At 35.7% G+C, this 27,562-nt stretch overlaps 1 protein-coding gene across 5 annotated transcripts in view; it reads right to left on the bottom strand.

The window, feature by feature from the left end:
• Positions 1–7,574: 7,574 nt before the first annotated feature.
• Positions 7,575–27,562, bottom strand: part of LOC131553528 (gamma-aminobutyric acid receptor subunit alpha-2) — a 102,784-nt gene continuing 82,796 nt past the window's right edge. For all 5 annotated transcript variants that reach the window (XM_058798258.1, XM_058798256.1, XM_058798259.1 and 2 more), the window contains 2 exons: positions 20,706–20,908; positions 7,575–11,404 (listed from right to left, as the gene is read on the bottom strand). In XM_058798258.1, the coding sequence (XP_058654241.1) occupies positions 11,099–11,404; positions 20,706–20,908 (509 nt within the window). In that variant the 3' untranslated portion in view covers positions 7,575–11,098. The remainder of the gene's footprint in view (positions 11,405–20,705; positions 20,909–27,562) is intronic.

The raw sequence follows: 27,562 nt of genomic DNA, 5'->3' as shown, positions 1-27,562 counted from the left end.
TCGCTCTCCTTATACACGACCGTGTAAACAATAACATCATGCTCATTGTTGTACCCATAGATATGCAAAGGTAGATTCCCCATTCGACCGCTCCAAGCACGCAGACGCATCCGCCATCTAAATAATAGGGAATCTACCTATACTTATCTATGGTTGTACCTGCATGAATGGTCACGTGACATGCGTTTTCGGTTGTGTAGTGTAAACAGAGATCATTTCTGAAACGCAGTGTCAACGCCAGTATAAACGGGGATCGTTTTCATTCTAAAACGCAGTTTTAAAACGAAAACGCACTAGTGTAAACGGGGCCTTAAAACGGGGTCTGCAGCGTTTTCAAAAGTCTCCGTTTTCAACCTCGAAAACGCCGGAGTAGTGTAAACGATAGGCGTAACCGTAGCAAAAGTTATGCGTTTTAAAACGAAAACGCACTAGTGTAAACGGGGCCTGAGAGAATCTTGCCAGAACGTTCTGAGAATGTTCCTGTTAGGATCAGTTAGATCTGCACCTGTTTCCAAAACCAGAAATATCCAGAGCAAAAATATCACATTATAACTCAATATTCAGCATCTATGAAAAGCAAAGTTTAACAACACTGGAGCTGCATCCGTCTCCAACAATATAGATAAAACCGTAAAGCATGAGTCAGACTTTCTAACGGCTGTTGGCTTGAAAGGAGATACACACACTGTGAAGACGCGACCGTGGAGTGTGTGCTTCTCGCTTCACAGATGCCGTTCTGTACTCCTTTACTCTTCATGGCTGAGCAAATAATTAACGAGAAACAGGATGAGTTTTGCTTTTCGTGACGCGCACAAACACATTCAACTCCTCCCCTCTTAACACGACCTAGATTTGAAGAGCTCATCTGGACAATTTGTATGCAAATGATGCGTCATTTTTCTTCTGATATTTATAACTTATCTCTGCATTTGGAAGTCTGTATTAAAAATCTGTGTGGAGCGAAAAATTACGTGAGCTGAAGCAAGAATGATTATTCTGAGAGGCTGTGAAACTTCTGCATAATTTGACTTTGTTATTATTATTATGTAGACTTTTTCTCGTTAGGTATTGATGAGGTTTTGCATAATTCCTAATTAGATGAGTTAGGAAGCTAGGATGCTGGATGACTTTGTAACTTCGTAATAGACTTTAGTCAGGGTAGCCATATTTAATTTTTGACAGGAATGAAAACGAGGCTGTGAGGGACTGATACAGTGCGGTCAGTGGATAGTTCTGTTGTTTAACAGCCGATTGTTCTGCTGAGGAAACGTCTTCCCGGCTTTAAATAGACAATAATGCCATAAAGCTTTGAAATTTGTGAGTTGTGATTATTACATGATCTACAACCTACAGTGCGAACCATTGTAAAGTCGATCCCTCACTTTTATCCGTTAAATTCAATGTGGTGTCTAACCTGACTACCATTTTTTATTTCATTTTAACCACAACCACCTCACACTGTTTAATCCTCATTTAATAGCAATGGTAATTTTGCCTTGTTCGCAGACAGTGCATTAATCCTAATTTCACTGTGGCCTTAAAACTTAACTAGATACAACAGCACTTAGTACTGACCTTTACATCTCAAAACCTTGTTAAAGATGTTGCTTTTATTTGAATCTTTAATCAGATCTCGCAGGTGCTAAAAATAGACCAACATCCGCCTTGGCAATTAAACCGCTACTTGAGCTAATCAGCCTAACCGAAACAACTGGAAAAGCCCAATTAATTGAGCTTGTGAAATTCTAATCATAGTTTCATTTTAGTGGCGTTAAAGCCAAGTAAACTGCCACACATTCATTTGGCTTTTTTTCATTAGCTTGCTTGATAGAGCAGCGACTAGCAGCGGGAACAGTAGCCTTTCCATTTTACTTAGCTTTCCATTAAATCAACAAATTAAAATGGCAGGGTGCTGTTCAGTCAAGCAGTTGGTTTAGCTACAAAACTGGTTAAATGGAAGTTTAATGTGGTCTTTTAAACAAGCAGTAGCAAAACCATTGCAGCACTAATTTGCTCGCAGCTAATGGGCAAAAAGCATTCTGTTGATCGGTCATGGAGATCCATCTCGCAGTCGCTCAATCCCCGAAAGCATTCGATAACAAATCTAGCCAAGCTGAAAGAAAAAAGACACAAGGAAGGCAGTAATTTATTTGAAGCACAGTGCATTCGCCAGAAAGGCCACAGATAGCGGCGACAGCTACACAAAAACATTTGAGCGCCTTTTAAAGGCAGACGGGTGGATCTGTTATGCTGCTGACATCTTAACCGTCAGGCATCTATCACATCCGTGGAAATGACTTTCCTATTTGCGAGCACCAGCTGACGCACAAAGACAACAATCTGTTTAGCGTGGCACTTGCTGGGTGTATGGCGGGCCGCCGCTGTGCTCGTTCGGTGGAGTAATGAGGAAGAGTTTGTGGTTATTTGTGAGTGACGGTTCTCACTTTGTCATAGTGCTGTATGAAAGAGCTGGCAAATAGTCTACATGGAGAGAAAATCTGTAGAGAAATTACTTGACAAATCAAACTATCACTTTGTAAAAGCAATAGTTCAATATATTTGATCATGTGACTTTCTTTCTTCTGTGGATCACAAAAGATGTTTTGCAGAATGGCAGAGACTTGCAATAAGTAGATGGTGAAATCAGACTCTTAAAATCATTGCTTTATGCTTTAAGTCTATGACTGACGCAAATTTTTTGTGCCAGAGCCATTATAAAAAAAATAAATTCCCTTTATATTATTTTATATAATTACTGTATATTATATATTTATCATATTATATATAATATTTTATACAAATATATCTTAATAATTTATTATATGTAAGTCCAAGTCTTGGTCATATACCATTATTTGTGAATGACTGACTGAATGAATGAATACTTTTATTTAGCAAAGAAGCATTAAATTGATAAAAAGTGACAGTAATGACATTAACTGTTTTCGACATTAATAATAATACAAATATCATTTGAAAATATATTTCAATAGAAAACAGTTATTATAAGTTATTACAGTTATTATAAACGACAATAATATTTCACAATGACTGTTTTAGTGTGTTTTAGATTAAATAAATCTTGTTTCTGAAAAATGACAAGCGGTTGACTTGACTTCACTTGACAAATGATTATTTATTTTGTTTTAAGTCGTTTTAAGTGCTTTAAGTCATTAAATTTAAATTTGTGGCTTGGCCTATTCAGAGTTTGAGATCTCATTTTTAACTTCCTCCTCATGGTGACATTTTCAAAAATTTCACAAGTGAGAATCAAATGAAGTCTCTAGTGTGAGCAAACCAAAGCCACACTGCAATAACAGTGGCAGCTTCTGTTCCTTCTCAAGGGTGAAGAAAATCTCCATAAGCACAGTTACATAATTGCTTTTTTTGACCTATATGACCTTGTGAAATACATGACAATCACACGTTCCTCTAAAGAAGGACAGAAGATCTTGAAATCCTTAATGCCAGCAGCACATTTACTAGTAAGATTTGATTCTTATAATGTAATCCTCACAGGCTTCTAATAGAGTCTCAGTCTCAGACAAGTTCAAACACTAGTTTAGCATTAGCTGACTTTGGCAAGAAAAACTGGATATTAAGATTCTGTTTTTGGAATTTTTGTAGATGTGGAGTCATATTAACACCCTGCAGTTTTAAACAGCCATTGACAGATTTAGCAGCAGTGTGCATTTGGCCTTTGACATTCATATTTACAATAGGCGTACTGATGAACTTCATGCTGAAAATGATTTTGTTTAGGTTTAAATAACCTGTAAAGTCAATACATAAATTCTCTCTATAGCCTAAATGAAGTGCCATAATCCTTGGTGTTGTTAGACAGGAGCCGTCATTCACTGTCATCGGGCCCTTCCTCTGCTGACTGATGAAGGATAACGACCTCTTCCTCTTCGCCCATTTTTAGAACTCCATTTATGGGATATTCTTTAATCAGTCAGAATGAACTGTCTGGTGCTGCTCAGGAAAACAGCGGCCTGTCAGAACCGAGACCTCATCTGGATTCCCCTGCCCTCAATTTCATGTGTGATGCCGGGTCACGTATGAAAAACCCAGGATGCCTTGTTCTGCAATCTGGTTTGACAACCAATACAACAGGTTGGGCTTTGAAAATACTAGTTTTAAAATCTCATAAAAGGGGTCAACAAAAGGTGAATCTGACAAAACGAAACAATTGTCTCGGTCATATTTCACCCCAAATCAAAAGGAAAAAATGAAATAACTTTTGCATGAAGAAAATCCTATTTTAAGATCACTAAGATAATTTGCATTTGCATTTTCATGATAATTAAGCATACTTCATATTCTCAGTTGCATTATATTATAGTAAAAATAACTAATACATTTTTTAAATTAAAGACAGGAAACAGGAAAGTGCACTTAAAAAATTATTTAAATTATTTGAATTGCAAATAAATTCCAATAAATAGTTTCCATGTGAATTACAGTTTTAACATAGACTAAAACATAAACTAATAAACTTAATGTGATGCATGCCAGTGATGCATAAATGAAACATTCTCTCTCACACACTCACACACTCACACACTCTCACCCCCCACAACAAACAGTATTGTTATATTAATATTATATATTATATTGTATATACTTATTCTAAGCAATTTGAATAAATGTATTTTGAAAATATAATTAAATATGCATGCAAACTGTCTAAATGGACAGAAATTTTATAAGTAATTCAAACACATAAATCTTAAAATCTTTAAGTGAAATAAATGAACAAACGTATGAGTCCAAAAATAATTATTTTTGAATTATATATATATATATATATATATATATATATATATATATATATATATATATATATATACACACAGCGGGTATTGAATATGTCACCATTTTTCACATTAAATATATTTCTAAAGGTGCAGTTGATATGAAACTTTCACCAGATGTCGGTAACAACCTGAGTAATCCATACATACAAAGAAAACAATACAAATAAGTTCATAAATTAAGTTCTGTGTAATAAAATGGAATGACCCAAGGAAAAAGTATTGAACACGCTTACTGAAATCGATTTAATACTTCGTACAAAAGCCTTTGTTGGTGATGACAGCTTCAAGACGCCTCCTGTATGGAGAAACTAGTCTTATGCATTGCTCAGCTGTGATTTTAGCCCATTCTTCCACACAAACAGTCTTCAAATCTTGAAGGTTCCATTGGCCTCTTCTATGAACTCTGATCTTTAGTTCTTTCCGTAGATTTTCTATTGAATTCAAGTCAGGTGATTGGCTGGCCATTCTAGCTGCTTTACTTTCTTTCTCTGAAACCAATTGAGAGTTTCCTTGGCTGTGTGTTTGGGATCATTGTCTCGCTGAAATGTCCATCCTCATTTCATCTTCATCATCCTGGTAGATGGCAGCAGATTTTTATCAAGAGTGTCTCGGTTCATTTTTCAATTCATCCTTCCTTCATCAATATGAATTTTGCCAGTGCTACACCATGATGTTTTGGGGTGATGTGCAATGCCATTTGACCTCCAAACATGGTGTGTATTATGGCATCCAAAGAGTACAATTTTTGGTCTCATCTTACCAGACTATATTCTCCCAGTATTTCACAGGCTTGTCTAAATGTTGTGCAGCAAACTTTAAACGAGCTTCAACATGCTTTTTCTTTAGTAATAGAGCCTTGCATGGTGAGCGTGCATACAGGCCACGGTGGTTGAGTGCATTACTTATTGTTTTCTTTGAAACAATTCTACATGCTAACTCCAGGTCTTTCTGAATCTCTCCACAAATGATCAACTGTTTTCACTCCTCTGTCAGAAATATTGCGAGGAGCACCTGGTCATGGCCGGTTTACAGTGAAATGATGTTCTTTCCACCTCCAGATTATGGCCCCAGCAGTGCTCACTGGAACATTCAGAAGAATAGAAATCCTTCTGTAACCAATGCCATCAGTGTGTTTTGCAACAATAACATTGTGAAGGTCTTGAGAAAGCACTTTGCTTTTATCCATCGTGAAATGTTTCTTGTGTGACACGTTGGTCATGAGACACCTTTTTATACCAGGTGTCCTTGTTCCACCTTTGAACCAACTAATATTAATTTCCACTGACAAGGGGCAGGATTGCTTTCTAATTACTGATAGATTTCAGCGTGTATCTTGGCTTTCCAAGCCTTTTTGCACCTCTCTTTTGTTCATGTGTTTGATACTTTTTCCCTGTGTCATTCCACTTTATTCCACAGAACTTAATTTCTGAACTTATTTGTTTTGCTTTCTTTGTATGTATGGATTAATTGGATTGTTACCGACATCCAGTGAAAATTTCATGTCGATAGCACTTTTAGAAATATATTTAGTGAGAAAAATGGTGATGTGTTCAATACTTATTTTACCCGCTGTATATATATATTCATAATGGTCCTAAACATTGGCTCTGTTGTCTGTTAAAGCAAAATGTAAATCATTTCTTTGTTCTTTTAATATGACCCGGACAACTCTCTTGACAGATTTCATATTTTGTATGCTGTGCTCTGGCCAGAGACTATGCATTTATTAACTGAGGTCAAGGCAAAGGTATTAAATAAATAAATAAATAAAAAAAATAACCTCAGACTCAAACCGTTCCTGACCTAATTGAGGCACTAGAAATCGTTGGTCATTAACTTCCTGCCCTCAGTGTCTTGCTAATGGAATTGTCTCATGGATTTGACAGTGGACCTCAGATCCTCGGAGTAGATGAGAGTTAAGCTGCAGTGCAGAGAGAAGCCTCCTCTGCTAAAATCAATCTGAATGGGGAGTTATTGTGTGTCATGCTCATAGTAATTTGTTCCTCTGACCCAACTGAAAAGTCTTGGAGGGAAATCCCTGTATCTGATGATGGAATTCCATGAGCCCATGTCCTGATCTTGTCTTAAAGGAATAATTCACCCTAAAATGAAAATTTTCTGAAAATTTACTCACCCTCAGGCCATCCAAGATGTAGATATTTGTTTCTTCATCAGAACAGATTTTTATCATGGATTATCGACTAGAATTTTGGCTAAAATGCATTAATAATGGATTTGTTTCTTAGAAACATGCAGCTTTTCACTTCACAAAACATTAATTAATGGACCAGAGTGGTGTAGATTACTTGTGGATTATTATGATGTTTGTATTCGCTGTTTGGACTCTCATTCTCTGCAAAGGATCCATTGGTGAGCAAGTTATGTAATGCTACAATTCTCCAAATCAGTTTTGATAAAGGAATAAACTCATCTACATGTTGGATGGCCTGAGCATGAGTCAATTTGCAGCAGATTTACATTTTTGGGTGAACTATTCCTTTCCGGTTCCTAAATTGCTTGGATAAAAAGAAGCTTTCAATAATCAGTTTTTTAACACTACATAACCTATTTTGCTATTGATATATTTTGCCTTTGCCCAAGATCTTCTTGTAGTCATTATGCAGCATGGCACAAAACAATGGCAAATAACAGCAAAAGAATGTATATAAGCATGTATTTTAACCTTCCTGAATACTGGAAAACGCCCTGAAAGAGGCATATAAATAAAAGAAGCAGACATATATATTTGTTCTAGTTGTTTATTTAGCAAGAAGCTGTTGAAAGAGTAAGTAGAATGACGTTTTAAAGAGAAAGTACCAATATTTAGAAATTGAGTCCCATCACTTAAAGGACTAAAGCGGTTCAGTTGTTGGTATGTGCCTAAATTCACATTTACATTATAGGAAACAACATATTCATTATATAGAATGATAACAGACATTAGTGAGAACTTAGCTGATCTTGGTGATTCATTTCAAAAAGTATACAACTCATTGATTTTCCCCCACATTTTCAATTAAAAGAATAGTTCACCCAGAGTGAAAATGCAGTCATTTACTCACCCTCATGTTGTTCAAAACCCATATGCTGGTATTTTTTTCTGAAGAGTGCACAAAAGAAGAATTTCTGAAAGATCCTCATGTAGCTTCATAGTGATCATGTCTGTAAACCTTCCAAAAGTACACAAAAATACCAAAATAATAACAGCATACGTATTTAGAGCACCATGTAAGTGAGATAAATTAGATCAAATTTTATTTTTGGATGCAATGTTCCTTTAAATAATAATGCTGTCATTAAAAGCTGACTGACAGATCAGTTGTAACACCTATGCAGAAAAATCACCTATTATATTCAGACATTCTGTTCAAAACATCCCATCTGAGAACATGAACCACTGGCACATGGATGTTTCATTCAATATGTATTTGCATTGTCTTTTTTAGCAGGACAATGACAGAGAACTATACATTCTGTGTGTGGAAAACTCTTTTCCATGCCAGGAAGTTTACATGTCACCCCTTCTTTTTTTATTGCTCAAACTGTTTCTGCATAACAAAGATGCAACCATCATTTAATACAATCAAAGCAATGTAAAAATTAAAGCAGAGCTTCAAACTATATGATGATCACACAGAAAATAGATTTAATATGATAGCATGTCAAATAATACTGAGAAATAAAGAGAATAAATGAATATGTATATATTTCAATAAATATATTGTTAAATAAACTTTAGCTAAAATTATTGAAAAACATATTGACACTTTGATATGAACTCCTAAACATTAGAAATTAGTTTTTTTTTATAATGAACAAATTAACAATAATAAATAGTAATAAATAATTGTAACAACAATGTATACCATTCCGAAACACTTTGATCATTTTCTATCGAGCCAAAAAGGCTGCAGCATGCTTAAATGAACATCATACATTTTCCCCTTAAAATGAATACCTTAAAAGCTTGTCTGAAATCTCTGCAATGCGTATTTTTTCTGCGTATAAAACTGTACAAACAGACAACATAAAACAGGCTCATGGTAAATCACACACAAGTGTATAACAACACCTACATGAACAAATATTCCTTACATATATACAAAAAAATAAATAAAATAAAAATGTTGTCTTCACTGCGACAGGCAATTGAAATTTGCAGAATTCAGAGTCAGTGACATTTATATGATGTTACTGCATCATATTTTGTAACACACTGAATTTTAAGAATATTTAGCTTCGTTTTAGAGGGTAAACAATTGTAGTAAACATGCAGTAGTTGAAGCACTTCGGTCTTTTGGTCCAAAAAAATCATTGTCTGTAAAAGTTCAATTACAGGAAAGCACAGTGGCAAAATGAGGAAACTACTGAACATGAAATCATCATGATTATAATTTTTTAACATGTTCACTAATTTCCTTAGCTCCAGCATGAAAGATGAAGTGTGTCATTTCTGCATCATTACCGGCACCAAACAGATTGTTTCCAAACACTCCCTGTCTGCTATTGGTTGAAAAACAAATAGCTCCGCCCATATCAGGCTGCTTACAGTTCTTAAAGTGCCACAAAGCCACAGTGTTTTCACTCTTTAAGAAGGCAATATATTATAACATGTCTTATAATAGTGTTTTCACATTAAACCTGGACAAGGAGAAAGTATCTGAACATCAAAAATGATGCACTTCATCTTTGATGGAAGGATGTGAGGAAAGCTCAACTTGTGGTTGTATTTGTAGTGGGTTCATTAATATGCAATTTAAGAATAATGAACAAAAACTATGCCTAGGAAATAGTACATTTATGTACAATCATGACGCACCAAGTCTAGTCATGTTTAAAGTAATATGGACCCATTTTACTTTCTTGCGACTAATTCTTAAAGTAAGATTTCATCCACAAATGAACATTTCCCTCAAATACTTTCAAGATGTCATCGAAACACACTTGGAGCACTTGCTCACCAATGGGTCCTTTGCAGTGAATGGGTACCGTCAGAATGAGAGTTCAAATAGCTGATAACAACATCACAATAATAATCCATAAACTGAATGTTTGTAATAAACAGATCATTACAATAACACTACTTTATCAAGTGAAAATGTGTCTTATCTTCAGTCTGCAAAAACAAAAACAGTCCAAAAGTTACTTGTGGATTATTATGATGATTTTATCAGCTGTTTGGACTCTCATTCTGACGGCACCCATTCACTGCATAGGATCCATTGGTGAGCACGTAATCTAATGTTGAATTTCTCCAAATCTGTTCCGATAAAGACACAACCTCATACATCTTGCATGGCCTAAAATTTTAGAGCGAATTTTCAGCAAATTTCATTTTTGGGTGAGCTGTTTCTTTTAAGACTAAACAATATGTATTCCTAATCTTTCATCAAAATACAACAATTTGCTTTCAGCTCTAGCCTTGTTGGCTAACATCAGTTAGTCTTGTTTTTAAATGAAATGGAATACTGTAAATCCCCAATGGGTAAAATCAAACCCCAGCTTGCATTTTGTTGTTGTTGAGTAATTTTACTAAAAAATAGGGCACATTATGGAAGTAATATGGCATGCAATTACGGTTTCTTCTTGACTTCAAAGTTCAGGTTGAATGAGCTTTCCAAACAACCCTGATACATGCTGCTGCATTAGAGACCTTTATAAAGGGATGTAGTCAAAAAACTGACAGTAAACAAATACTCCAAAATGCTGTTAAAGGAACATTCCTGGTTCAATAGAAGAAAATAAAATCACAGACGGTAAAGATACAGCAATGTGTGTAAACGGTTGATTTCATGTTTTTTTTTTGTGTATGGGCCCAGCACAAAATATCAGACCATAAGCACAAAAGAGCTTGGTCTTATAAAAAATAAAAATAAAATATATTTATAGGCTACTCAAAAACAAGCACCATCACAAAAAGGTTTAATTTTTACATCAAATAAATAAATAAATCACTATAATTTGCTAGTCTATATCACAGATAGAGGTCTAAAGTCAGATTCTCACAGAGCGAAACACAAACATAACACGTCATTTTCATTTTCACTACGTACATATGTACAAAGGCAAATGTCATTTCAAAAGCACTGCTGAAAAAGCTGTAGAAAAGAGCGACGAGAGATAGAGAGAGATAGAAAGGCATCTTGCAACAATCCACGACACATCTGTGTGGAGCAGATGGGAAAGAGCGTCGGAGCGTGATTATATTCAGTCCCTGGGTGGTTTTGGCCTAGTCTTTAGTCCTGCTTAATGGAACCCGTCGCAACCCTGGACACCGTCTAATAAGAGGGCATCATGTCTTTGATCACAGGTTCTCTGTTCAAATACGTCGCCCAGTAAACCAGGTTGAATGTCCCGAAGAGAACCGGGAACATGATGCGGGACATACGGTCGATTTTACTCACGCTGTTGAAGGTTTTCTTCGCCTCGGCCGGTTTCCCATCGGCTTTGATCTTTCCCTGTTCGGCTACGCTTCCCTTGGCGATGGTAGGGAGAACGGTGTCCTTGGTGATATTGGGGGCGTAGTTCGCCACGGCGACAGCGTAGGCGTTGTTCTTTTTGATGACTGAAGCTTTCTCCTTTTTCTGAAGGGAAAGTAAGAGTTTGTCACTTGTACATCCACTGATGCATTTGCGAGATGAACATTATAGGAAAATGAGTCTTTTAAAAGTAGAAAAAAGGGTAACGTTTTTAAAATTGTTGATGGTGTTTAAGACATTAAAGAAAATGGTTCCAAAGTATCTGTTGGAATATTATTTGTAAGAGATGTTCACTGTCATTCTACAAGGGCGAGCAGAAATGATATATATCCTTGTAGGTTTAAGAGTGAAATGTGAAATAAATATTTTTTATACACTGTTGCTTGGAATAATTTACCTGGGTGTATTCAAGAGATACAAGTTAAAAGATGGTTGTTTTATCATTGATGTTCTGAATTTTGGGTAACACTTTACATTTGTTAACATTAGTTAATGTATTAAATAACATTAACAAACAATGAACAATGCTTTTATTACACTATTTATTCATCTTTGTTAATGTTAGTTAATGAAAATGCAGTTGTTCATTGTTTATTCATGTTAGTGCACAGTGCATTAACTAATGTTAACAAACAAAACTTGCGATTTTAATAATGCATTAGTAAATCCTGAAATTAACATGAACTAAGATTAATAAATGCTGTAAAAGTATTGTTCATTCTTAGTTCATGTTTACTAATGTTGTTAATTAATGTTAACTAACGAACCTTCTTGTAAAGTATTACTGAATTTTGTGTGGTGAGTTTCTGAACTTGATGTGGATAGCCCTCCATTTATGATTTCCACAATGGAAATAAGCCAGAGGCCTTCTTGTGTATTTTTTATCCTCGACAGTTTTGAAATGTGTATGAATTAGTCTTTGTGGACTTTTTTTGTATTATGTATAAAATTTTGTCAAATAAAACACACAAACAAACAAAACTTTTAAAAAGAAATTCACTTGTCAGTCCTATTTCGAGTGCTTAATGCAATTCCGTTGACACAGTTTGGATATAAAAGCGAGCAAACCGTATTTTATTGCCAATTTGTGAGGAAGTTGTGAAGTTAACAGCTGCAATAAAAATGAGTTTTTTTAAACAGAAAATATCTAAACATTCTTAAATCAAGATATATTTGCTTGAGGCATACAAAAACCTAAGATATTAAGTATGGTTTTCTGCTTAAAACAAATAAAACATCTACCAAAGGGATAAGAAAAATCTTGTTTTTTTAAGTTTATTGATTGACTGATTGAGTTCCCCACTGGCAGATATTTTTCTTGTTTTAAGCAAAAACTCATTAAAAAAATAATTTTTATACATTTTTCAGAAACTACAAACCTGGATTTAAAGTAAAAAAAAAAAAAAAAAAAAAAAAATATATATATATATATATATATATATATATATATATATATATATATATATTTATTTATGTTTAATGAAGCAATGACCTACTTATTCCTTGGCGAATTGCAAATGATGTGGATGAACCACAAAAAACAACATTAAACATATAAACGTATAAATATTATGTATAAATATTAAAACTATAACCATTAAAATGGTTTTCTTTAAGTGTGACAAAGCAGATTCTGCAATTAAACAAGACTTATAGAAGTCAAAATTGCTATTCACAGCCAATTTTACTTCTGTAATCAGACAAAAAATAAATAAATAAGAAGAAATAATAAAAAAAAAAAAAAAAAAAAAAGTTTTTTTATCCTTTTTATCGTTTTTATCCTTTTGTTTACTATATTTATTTATTTGGCCAGTGTCGTTGTGGGTTTTGGTTATTTTGCTGTTGTAAGACCTTTGAAATAACAGAAATCATTTGGCGAAGTGATATGGTCATGTAATGTGGTCAAGAGCTGCCTGGAACTATGTTCGCCGTGCGTTTCCCTGAAAATAATTGTACACCTTAGAACGTTCGTCAGCCAATCAGATTCAAGCATTCAACGTCCCCGTAGTATAAACCAGAATAAAACTATATTAAATGTGAGTTTGCTAAAACAATGATTAATATCTATGTACTGTATGCTCTTGGTTAACATTCTCTAATAGCCTGTATGGCTTAAGTGATTAAAAGAATAGGATTGGCTACCATTCATACTGATAGATTTCAATCTGAACAGGACAATCCCAGCCTCAAATATGGGTGTCAATCCCAAACACTGTGGGAATGCAGTCTATGTGTGTTATACATCATCCACTTGCCAGAGAAAACCACACAAGTTGTAAAACATGAGCGGTATTATGATGAGTTGATGGGACAACTGGAGGTGTCGAGGATGAGCAGACTCATGATGAAGAATGGGAGGAAGATTCATGATTCAATAAGTTCTTGTCATAACAGCAGCGGGAATTCAGCTGTGGCAGCCCCACTCACACACAGATCCCACACACAACAAACAGTCATTAATAATAACTTTCTCTCTCCATTAACGTGTGTGTACACACCCACACACACAAAAAGAGACACATGCAATTCACACAGATAAGCCTGGGTAATACAGGTTAAAATTATACACACACACACACACACACACACCCACCCACCCCTGACATACACCACTATCATATATACCATTTTTCATGAGAAAATATATTGTATATACATCTTCAAATTTCTGTCATGAAACTCTAGATGGTGCAGGCCGATAGGTTCTAACTCAATCTGACATAATGATATCATTATTTACATGGTGCAGTTGATTGGTTTCTTTTCTTATCAGCAGCCAATGAGCTTGCTGCTCAATATTCAAATACTTGACTAGTGCTTGTTGTGGCAGTTGTAGTGTGCATCAGAAACCCTCCACCTTCCCCAGCCCCACCTGTATAGATCTGCTACGGGGCGATTTCATGTATGTTATATATGGGTTATTTCACATATGTTAAATGTGCAGCAGCAGCAGCATGTCTATGGTTGTATTGGCAGTAGCAAGTCTCGGTACTTACTCTATCGCAGCAGCAGCGTAGAAGATCTATTCTGCCAAGACCAAACACATTAACATTGCCATGTATATCACCATGCTAAACTCTCAGAGAATTGTCATGACAGAAATACTTTTTCCCCCACAAGCATCCTGTTTCACATGGAAACAAGTCACATCATGAAATTAAAACGGTTTGTAAATGCCATTTCATGTTGACTTTAAAGTAAGAAGTCCTGCCCTGAGTGATACGAGATGACACAGCAGTGAAGCAGAACCAACTCACACAAGTGTTTTGATGGCGAACTCGCTGAGCATTTAGTATGTTTCTCCAGCTGGGTTATCGGCACATGCCTGCAGGCCCTGCTCTCATTCCCGGTGCTTCAAAACGCCACAGACAGACCTCCACCTCCCCCCTCACCCCAAGAGCACCACCTCTCCCTGACGTGCTGATGAATGCGCCGCTGGAAGCAGCGCTGCGGTAATTAAAGAGACTGACATGAACTAGTAATGCATCAGTCTAAACGCAGGATGGTTACTAAGAGAGGGACGTTTGATATACACTGTCAGCTCAAACACCACTGAAATTCTGCACTTAAACAATGTATAATCACTGCAAATGAGTCTGACAGCTCGCTGCTCCTTAGATGTCACTTGGATACCTTGAATGAAATCAGTGAAGATCTCCTAAAGGTTCTGGTTGGGCTGAGATTCAGATTAGAGTGCAATACAAAGTTTGATAGCATCGAAAATCATGTCTTGTTGAGCTGTGCATGTTAAAATGAACACTGACAACATGAGCATATTGTCAAACAGCCTTCAGTGAAACAATTGAAATGACACTTTAAAATCCCACAGAGTCTATTTCATGCTTAAATAATTTATTTATATGTTGTTTTATAAAATTTTTGTGGCAGATTCTGAGTAAACAAGTCAGACACTATGTGTATATGTGAGGTGTGTTTTCTGTGCCTCTCAGAAATTGATCTCATAAAATCCATCAAGAAAATAAGCCAAAAATCAAAAGGAAAAAGCAACTGTTTAATATAATAATAGTAATTTTATATATATATATATATATATATATATATATATATATATATATATATCAATAAATACATAAGTAAATGCACACATACATGCATTAAGCATGTTTTTGGCTATTTAAGATATTTTTGTACTGTGATATCTTTTGGGATTACAGTAACGAGAACAAGATTTGTTTGCATTGCAATGAGTATGGGGCTTCATTTTCTTTTAAATAACTTTTAAATAACATTTTGGAGTGAAAACATGACTTTATCTTAAAAGTTTATAAAATGTTCACTATAGTGGCACCAAATCTATTAGATAGATGAAATCTATTTTAGGTGCATTAGACACCAAAAACTTGGACCAAGAAACCAAGAAATGAACATCTACTCTCTGTGACTGTGACGGAGGAAGACAGTGCCAAAATCTGCATAAACATGCCAATTCTACAGGCTGTCATTTCTGATTGGCTGACTGACCTTTAGTGGGAAGAATGTGATTTGTGGAGATCTGAAGGCTTATGAATAAGCAATGATCTTGTGCTACAGAGTCTGACTAGGGGAAGGAAGAGACCCTATGAAACTGATATTAATCAATGCTAGATAACGAGAATAAGACTCAAGATTTGATTCTGTGGATGTGATGAGAGACGGAAAAGTAGTCTGTCAGAAAGACAGGGTGACGGTAAATTGCAGGGTTGACCTCACTGGATTATAATAATTCTTTGCAGAGCACTAAAATCACAATAGTCATTAAAATCATTTGACTGGAAAATAGCATATAATGTTTTGCTTGGGCTTAATTTTAACTGACTATGCTGTCATAAATCTTGTCTGCAAATAAATGTCCAATGGTGGTCTTGGATCATCTTTCTCTCAATATTGGTTTATAAATGAGTTTAAAAAAATCTTTAAGCCCAAGTATTAAACTCTGGAGCGTAACTTTTCCCATACAGTTTGGTATTTTGACCATGAATTTCAAACATGACATTTCACACCATATCTGCACCATGAACCATATCTAGACCATGAAATCATAGATATTTTTGACCTCAACAGTAAGCAACTATCTAGTAACCACCCTAGAACACCCTAGCAACATCTAGAACATGTTAGCAACACAGAGAACATGTTAACAACCCCAAAGTAATGCCTAGAGCTAATTAGAAACCCCATAACAACATACAGAACATGTTAACAACCACATTGTAACACCTAGAACATGTTAGAAACCACATAGTAACACCCTAGCAATGCCTAGAACTTGTTACAACCCATAGCAACACCTAAAACAAATGAGCAACCATACTTCAATGCCCTAGCAACACATAGAACATGTTAACAAACCCACTGTAACACCTAGAACTCATTAGCAAACCCATAGCAACACATATAACATGTTAACAACCCCATAGTAACACCTAAAACTAATTAGCTCTCCTTTAGCAACACCAAGAACATGTTAGAAACCACACAGCAACGCCCAAAGCAACACCTAAAACATACTAGCATCTAAACGACAATGCCCTAGCAACACCTAGAACTCATTAGCAACCCTTAGCAACACATAGAACATGTTAACAACCCCATAGCAACACCTAGAACATGTTAGAAACCACATAGCCATGCCTAGAACTTGATACAACCCATAGCAACACCTAGAATTCATTAGCAACCAGATAGCAATGCCTTAGAAACACCTAGAACTCATTAAGAACCTAGAACAAAACCTAGAACATGTTAGCAACCACAGGCAATCACCACATACTGTACATTTTCTTTATAAACCATAAAAATGACATTTCTTCTGTAATCAATCAGTCCAGAGTTTCTGCATGAATAATCACTAATAAATCTGTACTAATTAGATTTATATGAACCCTGTGTGTAATCTGAGCCTCTGTAGTTTCCCCTGGCTCAAATGAGCAGGATATGAGTGAAGTCTGCACTCTGCAGTGCTCTATGATAAGATCATAATGGACTAATCTGTGGTTATCTCATCCTGACCTGCAGCAGAAGTACATAGAGCCGCATGTATCATTGACGGCACGTGACTCTGTCAGCAAGGCTTTACAGTCAGGATATCAGTGAACTGCTGGAGAAGAAATTACTTTACAAATAAAGATGCAATGAAGTGAGATCTTATAGCTGTTGTTCAGCATATACAGGTGCTGGTCATATAATTAGAATATCATCAAAAAGTTGATTTATTTCACTAATTCCATTCAAAAAGTGAAACTTGTATATTATATTCATTCATTACACACAGACTGATATATTTCAAATGTTTATTTCTTTTAATTTTGATGATTAGAGCTTACAGCTCATGAAAGTCAAAAATCAGTATCTTAGTAATATTATAATATTACTTAAGACCAATACAAAGAAAGGATTTTTAGAAATCTTGGCCAACTGAAAAGTATGAAAATGAAAAGTATGAGCATGTACAGCACTCAATACTTAGTTGGGGCTCCTTTTGCCTGAATTACTGCAGCAATGCGGCGTGGCATGGAGTCGATCAGTCTGTGGCACTGCTCAGGTGTTATGAGAGCCCAGGTTGCTCTGATAGTGGCCTTCAGCTCATCTGCATTGTTGGGTCTGGTGTCTCTCATCTTCCTCTTGACAATACCCCATAGATTCTCTATGGGGTTCAGGTCAGGCGAGTTTGCTGGCCAATCAAGCACAGTAACACTATGGTCATTGAACCAGCTTTTGGTACCTTTGGCAGTGTGGGCAGGTGCCAAGTCCTGCTGGAAAATGAAATCAGCATCTCCATAAAGCTTGTCAGCAGAAGGAAGCATGAAGTGCTCTAAAATTTCCTGGTAGATGGCTGCGTTGACTGTGGACTTCAGAAAACACAGTGGACCAACACCAGCAGATGACATGGCAGCCCAAATCATCACTGACTGTGGAAACTTCACACTGGACTTCAAGCAACATGGATTCTGTGCCTCTCCACTCTTCCTTCAGACTCTGGGACCTTGATTTCCAAATAAAATGTAAAATTTACTTTCATCTGAAAAGAGGACTTTGGACCACTGAGCAACAGTTCAGTTCTTTTTCTCCACAGCCCAGTTAAGACGCTTCTGACGTTGTCTCTGGTTCAGAAGTGGCTTGGTAGCCCTTTTCCTGAAGACGTCTGAGCGTGGTGACTCTTGATGCACTGACTCCAGCTTCAGTCCACTCCTTGTGAAGCTCTCACAAGTGTTTGAATCGGCTTTGCTTGACTGTATTCTCAAGCTTGCGGTCATCCCTGTTGCTTGTGCACCTTTTCCTACCCAAATTCTTCCTTCCAGTCAACTTTGCATTTAATATGCTTTGATACAGCACTCTGTAAACAGCCACACCTTTCAGTAATGACCTTCTGTGACTTACCCTCTTTGTGGAGGGTGTCAATGTTCGTCTTCTGGATCATTGCCAAGTCAGCAGTCTTCTCCATTATTGTGGTTTCAAAGAACAAGAGATACCCAGAATTTATACTCTAGGGATGGTCATTTATTCAAACTCAAATGTAAATATTCTAATATTTTGAGATACTGATTTTTGACTTTCATGAGCTGTAAGCTCTAATCATCAAACTTAAAAGAAATAAACATTTGAAATATATCAGTCTGTGTGTAATGAATGAATATAATATACAAGTTTCACTTTTTAAATGGAATTAGTGAAATAAATCAACTTTTTGATGATATTCTAATTATATGACCAGCACCTGTAAAATCAACCCCTATCTATTTAAAAAAAAAGGCAAACCATAATGACACACACATAATCTTTTCTAAGGTGCCCTAAACAGATGGAGGAACATATTGGAAATGCAATAAAACATAAAATGTAAAAATAAAGCGATTTACGATGTGCATAAGCATTCATTTAGGTATCAACTTTGTCTCTGATGTTTCTCGTAAAATAAACGATTGTCAAAAAGATGAATTTGACAAGAAATGTTTCACATCAAATTCATATCAATATCTCAGATGTGAGATTATTTTTTATAATACATTTATAATTATGGCCTGTTTTTCAGGAGAAACATCTGAGAACCATGCAATTCAGTAAAAGTCACTGTTTAACCCTGTAAATCCTGACATATTGAATAACTGTCAGAAGAAAACAAAAACTTTAAAATTTATACCATTTTTGAATCTTTTGAGAAATATATTTAAAAAAGTGTGTTTTTTTGGAGTATTATATTTGATACATCAGGCTTTTATGACTCATATACAGTAGTATGATATATGAGAATATGGAGCTCATATGAGAAGGGAAAAACATCTCAGTTTTTTTCAGATGCCTGAAACTGAGCAAAAATATGCAATTTGTATTTGACCAAAAAGCAAGATGAAATTTTAATAGCTTGTAATATAAATCATTGAGATCTTTATAACAGTATGGCAGAGTAGTTAAATAAAATGATATAAACATCAGTTGTCACTATATATCTCCGAATAATATGACAAAACATATAATGCAATGCAATACAATAATGATTGAAAGATGAAAAAAGAAACATTCCTCAAACGCCTGATGATCATATTTGTTAATCTGGATAATCAAGTACACCCAAGTTGCTTCAGTCCAATAAGTGTTCATCTTGATATAAAATGTATTCTTATGCTTAGTTTACAAAAATCAGTCAAGATTTCACAGCAAAAAGATGAACCGCAACCTGAAAGTGGGTGTATTTATAATTATACTTAAAGGTCTTTTACTTGCTAAAAAAGTAAACTATCAATATCAAGAAAACGATGGAAGGCAAGTAATTACAGTGGTTGAGAGAGCTCAATGCGCTGCAACTTCAGAAGACATGCAAATAGAAAAAGCACCAGCAAATCAAGAAAACATCTTCATCAGTTTGACAGCAGGTGGTGCAAATGCTCACAACACAACCAAATAAAGAATTTTATTTGCAGTGCGTTTCTTTATTTGCTTGTGTTGTGAGCATTTGCAGCGCGTGTGTTGTCAAATTTACAAAGTTATTTTCTTAATTTGTAGGTGTTTCTTTCTATTTGCAGTGCGTTTCTTTATTTGGTTGTGTTGTGAGCATTTGCAGCGCGTGTGTTGTCAAATTTACAAAGTTATTTTCTTAATTTGCAGGTGTTTTTTTCTATTTGCAGCCGGTCGAGCTCTCTCGGCCACCGTAAGTAATAGATATTGTAGGCCTTATAGAGATAATCACGTTGCTGTCCAGGAGAAACAAATGAGGTATTCAGGTGTTCTACTAGACAAGCCAAATTCACATCAACCTGAAGTGCCTTTAAATTCCCATCAGTCACTTCATTTTTTCCGAGACGTCACATCACTCAAAAATTTACTGCACTGTCACCACATCAATCAATCTGATCCATACGCCACCCCACCCAAACAACACAAAGCATGTAGGGACATGATTAATGATAATTACCTTGTCATTGACCACGCTCTTGCCATCCCAAGCCCAGCCGCGCTTGGTGAAGTAGTTGACTGTGGCGAACTCAATCAGGGCGGAGAAGACAAAGGCGTAACACACTGCGATGAACCAGTCCATGGCTGTGGCATAGGCGACTTTCGGCAGGGAGTTACGGGCGCTGATACTCAAAGTGGTCATAGTTAGTACAGTGGTCACACCTGAGAGGAATACAAACAATGACAAAACAACGCATGTCAGAATGTCAGAATTTCTTCAAGTTGGAATTTCAACTTAAACTCTGCAGAAATCTTGCATCACATGAATCTATGTGTTTTTGTAAGAAAAATATCCATATTTAAAATGTTATAAACTTTTTTCTCTCACTTCTGCTAACTGTTGAAGATGTCGGACGTAGACGCAGCGCATGTGGTGGTGATTAGTGACGAATGCAGAAGCGCAGAGGGGAGACAGCAAAACAAAACCTCACAAATTAGAAGCACAAAACGAGGATTTGTAAAGAAAAATGTTGGGAGGAGTTCAATATAAGCGAAGAGGAGACTGGTTTTCATTTGCTAAAGTAAGGAAACTTTGCTTCCTTTGCTCCTGTAAACAAACTCGTGAGACTAGCATATCTCAGAGGTGCATGTGCAATGCATATGTCCTATTTCATCCCCCGGAACAGCATCTGTGTACGACAGTTAGCAGAAGTGAGAGAAAAGTGTTTATTACATTAGACATATGGATATTTTTCTTACAAAAACGTATCAATTCGCTACAGGAGGCCTTTATTCAGGAGGCACATTTTATTATGGATGGATGTGTTTTTTTGGACTTCTTTTGGACCGTTAAAAAAAACAAAAAAACAAAACAAAAAAAAACCCTGCCTAGTGCCATTATAAAGCTTGGAAAAGCAAGGACAATTTTTAATGCTACTCTGATTGGATTCATCTGATAGAAGAAAGTCATATACACCTAGGATGCTTTGAGGGTGAGTAAAACATGCATGGGCTAATTTTCATTTTTGGGTGAACTAACCCTTTAACAACTGAATGAATATAGTAACAGTAAGTAAGTAAGTAAGTAAATAAATATTTTCCACCTTGTGGAATTTTTTAAATGGTCAAAACTGTTCCCCAAAACATTCCACATCTGTTATTGGTTGTAAAATGCAAACAAATAAATAATATGGTAAAAAATCAATCAAACAATAAATAAATGAATAAAACAATTAATAAAATGATAATTGAATAAAACACCAAAAAATGAATAAAATGTCAAACTAGTCAAAACTGTTCCCAAAACATTACACATTGTTCGTAAAATACAGATAAATTAATAAATAATTAATAAAACAAATATAAGCAAATAAATAAAATTACACATAAAAAACAATAAATTAATGAATAAAACAATAAATATAACAATAACTGAATTACTAAAAAAAAAACATGAATGAATGAACCCCCAAATCAAAACGGGTCAAAACTCTACCTCTGTCATTGGTTGGAAAATATAGATAAACAATAAATAAACGAATAAAACAATGAATAAAACAAACAAATTAAATAAATAAATTAGTAAGCACAATACACTGTAAAAAAAAAAGAAAAGAAAAGTTGAGCCAACTTAAAATTGTAAACTTAAAAAACTTTAAAAATCTGCTGAAGCTGGTTGCCTTAAAATTTTAAGTTGGCTCAACTATTTTTTTACAGTGCAGATCTTTATACTTTAGGAGCAACCAACCCAATCTCATGGCAATTCGTACATATTTTACAAGGTGGCTAATTCGTACAAATTTGTATGACCTTACTCGTACATATTCATACAAATTTGAAAAGTCGTACGTATTTTACGAGGTGGCAAATTCATAGGAATTCGTATGAAGGACCACCCCTAAACCTACCCATCACAAAAATCGTAAGAAAAATGTATGTGTGAAGTCATACAAATTCGTACACCTTGTAAAAATACGTACAAATTGGTCATGAGATTGTGTTGGAGCAACACATAACCCTCTTGTGTCGCAGGAGAAAGTATTTTAACATCACAAAAATGACATCACCTTCAATGACTTTGAAAGAATAAACATCTCTTAAGCTTGAGTCTGTAGGGACCCTGCTGTTATATCTTCAGCGCACCACATTTTTTCCAGTCTTGGGGCTTCTAATCATCCAAAAACACGACAACCCTGAATTGGTCTCATTTTTTTCCATTTCTGTCCCTTTCTAAGAACTCTGCTGTGTTTACTGTAATGAAAGTATTTTTAGAAAGCGCCTTGTGAATTACAAGGAAGGGCTTGAATAATTCTGTTTTTGAGGGGAATAATACAAGAAGATGACAGCCTTGTTCAGTCGAGGGACTGGGGAGACAATAACTTTAATGAGAATCCTCTGGCACTTTCACGACTTTGGGTTTGCAGTGCTCTGAACGCTCTCAGCTGAGACTCGGTGGCATCGTAAAGGGATTCTGGAGAGGAACCTGTGCGTTCCTGACTCCTGCCTGATCCAGGTCTGCAATGACAGATCGGCCTGACAGACGGCAAGCTTGGGGACTCGCGATCGCGACCATGCACATAAACAAATGCCTCCAATTAATTTTCATCGCCGTCAAATTCTTCAGTATTCAATCCCAGGTGGGGCGAGCATGACAGCAGTTTGAGACGGGCTGACAACCAGAGAAGCGCAGATAGGGAGTGTAGGATGGATCACCTTCCCCTTACTGTCAGACATCTTCAGCCATAATGCAGATATTCATCCAATGACAAAGCAGCCAATGCATCAGTCAGAACTTAAAAATAAAAAATAAAAAAATTAAATAAAAAATGCTGCAGTGAAACCTAAAAGAGATCAATATAATCTCACACAGCGGATACATTTCAGCTGACCAATTTAAATGTGATTACAAATCGTAGGAAGTGCATTGGCTGAATCTGCAAAACAAAAATATAAAGAACACATTTACACAGGAAGCGGAGAGAAATTTACCCATCAGTCATTGTGATCCATCTCATTAGCCCCACTTCTTAAAATATGGCTAAAGTAAATAGCTACTGGACAAGTAAAGTGCACCATTTATGTGATTACAATGTTATTAAAATAATATTTATAATTCAAAATTTCAATTTGAAAGTAAAAAGACACATACTAATTCACAACTAATTAACCAAATACTTTTATATTAAACATTACAACAGTCAATAATCAATACAATTTAGGGTTTAAATAAATAAAAAAATAAAAAAACTTATGATTATAATTTAAATAAAATAAAAATACTATTTAAATAATACAATTTTACAGTAAGAGGACACGCATTAGCCAAATCTTTGTTTTATATTAAACCTCACAACAGTCATTAATCACTAGGCAAATAAATAAATAAATAAATACTAGTCAAGTGTGCTAGTTTAAAGTGCAACAGTTATGTGATTATAAATGTAATAAATACAAAATAAATAAAATGTGACATTAAAAAGACACCTCCTGTAAATTAAACTGAATATATTTTGTCAAATCTGTCATTAATTGTAGTGAAATAAATAAATGTAAATATAGTAGATTATTATACTGTAATTTATTGAATATGGAGTCTATTATACAGGTGTACTGGGAGCACTGAAGACTGCGCAGGAACCCCGATTGCCTGGGTAGCAGGTGATTTGCTTGCTGAAGTGTTCAAATCTTTAATCATCTCATTCGTAGAGACGCTGTCATACTCTAGACTGCAGGATGGAGAAGTATCAGTTTTGGCATGGAGAGAAATGTAATGGAACACACTTCAGCACTTCAGGGAGATGAAAGGAACAAACTCCAAACTGCCTGAAACGACTTCAAATGCCTCTGTTGGCGCTTTTAAAAAAAGCAGAATACCATCTGAAAAATCCATCATCCTAAATTTAGGTTATAAATGGCATGGTGATCAGCAGAATGGCTGAAATCTGTGCAATTATTTTTCAGTTTCTATCAAGTACCATTATTGACCGAGCTGCAAATAAACCCAGCTGAACCCCTAAATAAAAAACATACCATAATACATGGTGAGACCAGCTGCTTTCTTCTTCAACAGAAAGTTAAAGAAACAGTTCACCTAAAAATGAAAATTTAGCCACCCTCAAGCCATCCAAAACGTAAATCAGTTTGTTCTTCATCAGAGAAAAATAATATTATAGATCGAAGCAACGATTTGATTTAAAAAAATTCTTGATGGATTTGTTTATTGCAAACATGCAGCTATTAGCTTCACAAGATATTAATTGATGGACTGTGGTTATGTGGATTACTTGTGGATATTTGTCATGTTTTTATCAGCTGTTTGGACTCTCATTCTGACGGCACCCATTCACTGCAGAGAGTCCATTGGTGAGCAAGTGTTGTCATGCTACATTTCTCTAAAACTGTTCTGAAGAAGAAATTAATTAATTAATTTACATGCATGGCTTAATGGTGAGTCAATTTTTAACAAATTTTCATTTCTAGGTGAACTATTCTTTTTAACTATGCTTTCAATTCCTTAAAGCCTTTGACCGCAATTTCACACAAAAAATTAACATTCTACTCTCATTATCTCACACATGTCGCTCCAAACCTCTATGACTTTCTTTCTTCTATGAAGCACAAAAGATAATGTTAAAGTTATTTCCATTCATCAAAAGTAAATGCGTATAAAAGTGCTGTCAATCTCCAAAATGAACAAAAAAATTACTACTGAATTAGTCCACATGACTCACACACTAAATTCCAAGTCTACTAAAGTCATACTTGTTTAGCATTTATTCAAACCTGTCACAATGCGATCAATCACAACATGAAAAACCAAGGCATTTGGCATTACTGTCGTCAAACCTGGTGCAGAGTGTTTTTTTTTTAGACACCATGTTTGAACTGAACGTGTTTGAAGATTTGCGAGTTGTCGCTGATGGCAAGATTTTCCGCAAACGGCTTCGTAATTTTGTTGCGCTCCTTTCACGAAGCTATTGCATCACATCAGAGGACTAGAGAATGTAATACATGAGTCATATGGACCAATTTTATGGTGCTTTTTTATTATTTTCAGAGCTCGAAAACCCCAGTCCCCATTATGAAAAGCACTCTGGGCATTCCAGCAATACAACTCATGGAAAAAAGAAACTCATATGGGTTTTCAACAACATGAGGGTGAGCAAATTAACAATTTTCATTTTCAGCTGGACTAATCCTTTAATACTTTACTAATGCAACAAACTAAAAAAAAACACATGGCCACGTCGTGTACATACAAGCGTCATAATAAAGTATACATTAGATAACGCTCCAGAGCTATTTAGCCTGGAGCAAGTTTTCAATTATGTAGCTCTCGACAGCCTTCATGCTTATCTGAGCTCCATTTTAATGATATTGTCTCTATTTCAACTTTAATATCTCAACACCTCATGAAACTCTAATAAGCAATCCACGACATGGAAAAATGTCATAGAGTTTTTTTACAAATTCATCTGATGCTCTACAATTAATGCACACCATTAATACACTGACTTTTCAGGGTTATTATTTGGCAAGGCAAGATCGCTTTTGGGACCACTAACTCTGCACATTTGCCTGATGGCAGGTAGTTTAAAAGGCTCGTATAATATACAGATAGTGCGAGAAAGAGTGACTAGGACAGCTGAAGAACTGCCAGAAGACTCCAGGGACAGAGAGAGACACTGACGACAGAGAATAAAGACACAGGCAAAAAGAGAGAGACAGGCGGTAGGGGTAGAAAGATATGTGAACCCATGCCAGAAGGGCTCATCTCCTCAATGTTACCTGCTTAGCAACACAGAGCTCAGGGAATCTCCACAGTAACCGAATTGTTCCGTACCTGAGCTCCATAAATCCGCACAGAAACGCTCAGAAAGGACTGGCTTCCCCCGCTAAAGTCTCTAATCTAGGGCAGAGGACTCTGGAGCCAGGGGCTCCCAAGGCTCCTTATGCATTTTATGGCTTGAAGGTCACCTCTTCAGCTACAGTCGTGTTCTCAGTCCTGATCCTGGAGCACAGCAACATTTTGGTTGTTTTTAATACCTAAAATAACCAATTTAGGTCATAGAGACTATATTAGTGAACTAGAATCAGGTGTACTGCTATATTGGAAAACATGATCCAGTTTTTCTTCCACCAAAAGTTCGTACTTTGTATTTCATGACTATTTTCCATTGTCTTTCAGGAGAAATAGCCTGTTTATCCTACTTTAAACTCTGTATGTAAATATCCCACACTATTGGCTAGACTTGTTGTTTAGAAAGACAGGCCAGATTGCTGAAAACATGTCGATGATAAATGTACATGTGGGGGAAAACAAACTGATTACAGTTCCTCCATCCATTTCTACACTCTACACAAAAATAAAGGTTTCAAAAGAGTGTTTTCACAGTGATGCCATTGAAGAACCATTTTTGGTTCTCCAAAGAACCTTTTAATGAACAATTCTTATAGTGGTCATGAACTGAGAAATCAAATTTCCCTTGATCTTTTTATATAAAGGAGGTCATTGTGCTATAAAAACATTCTGTAAATTTCATAACTCAATACTTTCTTGTTAGTCTAAAAACAGCGTATGTTTAAGCCAAAATGATAGGTTGTGGAATGTGCCACTCTATGATTTAATAGTGAGGCTAAACTCCGCCTCCACAGAAGATGATCAACGTTTGCTTCTACATCACTGCCTGTTTAGCCCCGCCCACCGGTTTGCGCATGTAGTGTAAATAACAAGAGACGAACGCAGGCCTATGCAGAAAACGATAAACTTTATTCGATGAACTTTATTTTTAATGAAGTTTCAGATTTCGTCGATAAGAACTTGGTCCTTTGTTCACTTTACTGTGGGTTCGTTTACAAACAAGATAAAATTCGACT

This window comes from Onychostoma macrolepis, chromosome 14 (assembly GCF_012432095.1).
Source record: "Onychostoma macrolepis isolate SWU-2019 chromosome 14, ASM1243209v1, whole genome shotgun sequence".
Taxonomy (NCBI): domain Eukaryota; kingdom Metazoa; phylum Chordata; class Actinopteri; order Cypriniformes; family Cyprinidae; genus Onychostoma; species Onychostoma macrolepis.
The sequence above is the reverse complement of the archived record's forward strand: the minus strand, read 5'-3'. Positions and strand labels throughout refer to the sequence as shown.